This window comes from Aptenodytes forsteri, unplaced genomic scaffold (assembly GCF_000699145.1).
Source record: "Aptenodytes forsteri isolate BGI_AS27 unplaced genomic scaffold, ASM69914v1 Scaffold68, whole genome shotgun sequence".
Classification (NCBI taxonomy): Eukaryota; Metazoa; Chordata; class Aves; order Sphenisciformes; family Spheniscidae; genus Aptenodytes; species Aptenodytes forsteri.
Window position 1 is genome coordinate 1,057,287 of NW_008795382.1, and position 1,610 is coordinate 1,058,896.

Sequence of the window (1,610 nt, forward strand, 5' to 3'; positions counted from 1 at the left end):
AGCGGCGCCATGGCTGCGGACTCGGAGGTGCTGCACTTCCAGTTCGAGCAGCAGGGGGATGCCGTGCTGCAGAAGATGAACCTCCTGCGGCAGCAGAACCTCTTCTGCGACGTCTCCATTTACATCAACGACACCGAGTTCCAGGGGCACAAGGTGATCTTCGCCGCCTGCTCCACCTTCATGAGGGATCAGTTTCTGCTCAATCAGTCGAAGCAGGTGCGGATCACCATCCTGCAGAGCGCCGAGGTGGGCAGAAAGCTGCTGCTGTCTTGTTACACGGGTGCTCTGGAAGTCAAGAAGAAGGAGCTGCTGAAATACCTCACCGCCGCGAGTTATCTCCAGATGGTTCACATTGTGGAGAAGTGCACCGAAGCTTTGTCGAAATACTTGGAAATCGATGCTTCCATGGAGAATGGTAACCAGGCTGCAGAGAGGTGCCATTCATCAGACGCTGAACTGAGAAACGGGGATGACGTTTTAGATAAAGACTGTGAAATAATTGAGATCTCTGAAGACAGCCCAGCAAACGTAGAATACCCCGTGAAGCAGGAGAAGGGGGACATGTCGCGGCCTGTAGTGCAGAGCTTGATCTCGGAAAGAAAGGACACAAAAACCCCAGAAATATCAACGGTTGAAATCGGATACAAGGATGATGAAATCTGTATCTTCAGAATGGATTCTATGAGCGTAGCCAATGTAGAAAATGAGCATTTTCCTCAGCCTTGCACTTCCTCTAAAACAAATTTATATTTTCCAGAAACCCAGCACTCCTTGATAAATTCGACAGTTGAAAGCAGAAATACAGAAATGTCAGGAAATCACTTTCAGGCTTTCGTCAGTGACAATCCAGAAGGAACTTCTAGTCTGATGAACGGGTTCCAGAGCCTGGACGATTCTGGCAGTTCATGGCGGCACCAATGTCCGAAGTGTCCGAGGGGATTTCTGCATCTCGAGAACTATCTTAGACACCTAAAAATGCACAAACTCTTCTTGTGTTTGCAGTGTGGCAAAACGTTTACGCAAAAGAAGAATCTCAACAGACACATACGGGGGCACATGGGCATCCGCCCCTTCCAGTGCATGGTGTGCTTGAAGACCTTCACTGCCAAAAGTACGCTTCAGGACCACCTGAATATACACAGCGGTGACAGGCCCTACAAGTGCCATTGTTGCGACATGGACTTTAAACATAAGTCTGCTCTTAAAAAGCATTTGACTTCTGTTCATGGAAGGAGTAGCAGCGAAAAACCAAACCTGAACACTGTTACAAAAGTTAAAATAGACTATGATTAACAGATGGCTGGATGTGGAGCCAGGCTCCACAAAAAGCTCCTGCCTAGTGAAATTCTAGATGAAATTCTAGATGCAGATCCCCACATAATGGAGAGAAGCACAAATATGTGACTGGTGATCAGACAGGCCTTGCGAGCAGCGAACTTGCCTGCCGTATTGAGGTTGCTATTGCTGTAGGTGCAAAAAAGGTGTTTACTAGTTGAAAGTAAACTGCAAAATACGGGAAACGATTTCATGCTTCTCTTCTATTATCCTGGACGCATTCTGATTCGCTCCCTGCCCCCCCCCCCCCCTTCGGCTTTGACCCCACTCTCCCA

General features: G+C 48.2%; 1 protein-coding gene across 1 annotated transcript; it reads left to right on the plus strand.

Annotated features, from left to right (window-relative positions):
- Positions 1-9: 9 nt before the first annotated feature.
- ZBTB6 (zinc finger and BTB domain containing 6) lies at positions 10-1,576 on the plus strand. The gene has a single exon (XM_009280594.2). It carries the CDS (start codon positions 10-12, stop codon positions 1,291-1,293), a length of 1,284 nt encoding a protein of 427 aa, XP_009278869.1. The 3' UTR covers positions 1,294-1,576.
- Positions 1,577-1,610: the final 34 nt, after the last annotated feature.

Excerpts from the sequence above, each read along its gene's own strand:
- ZBTB6 (XM_009280594.2), top strand. The coding sequence starts at position 10 with ATGGCTGCGGACTCGGAGGTGCTGCACTTCCAGTTCGAGCAGCAGGGG.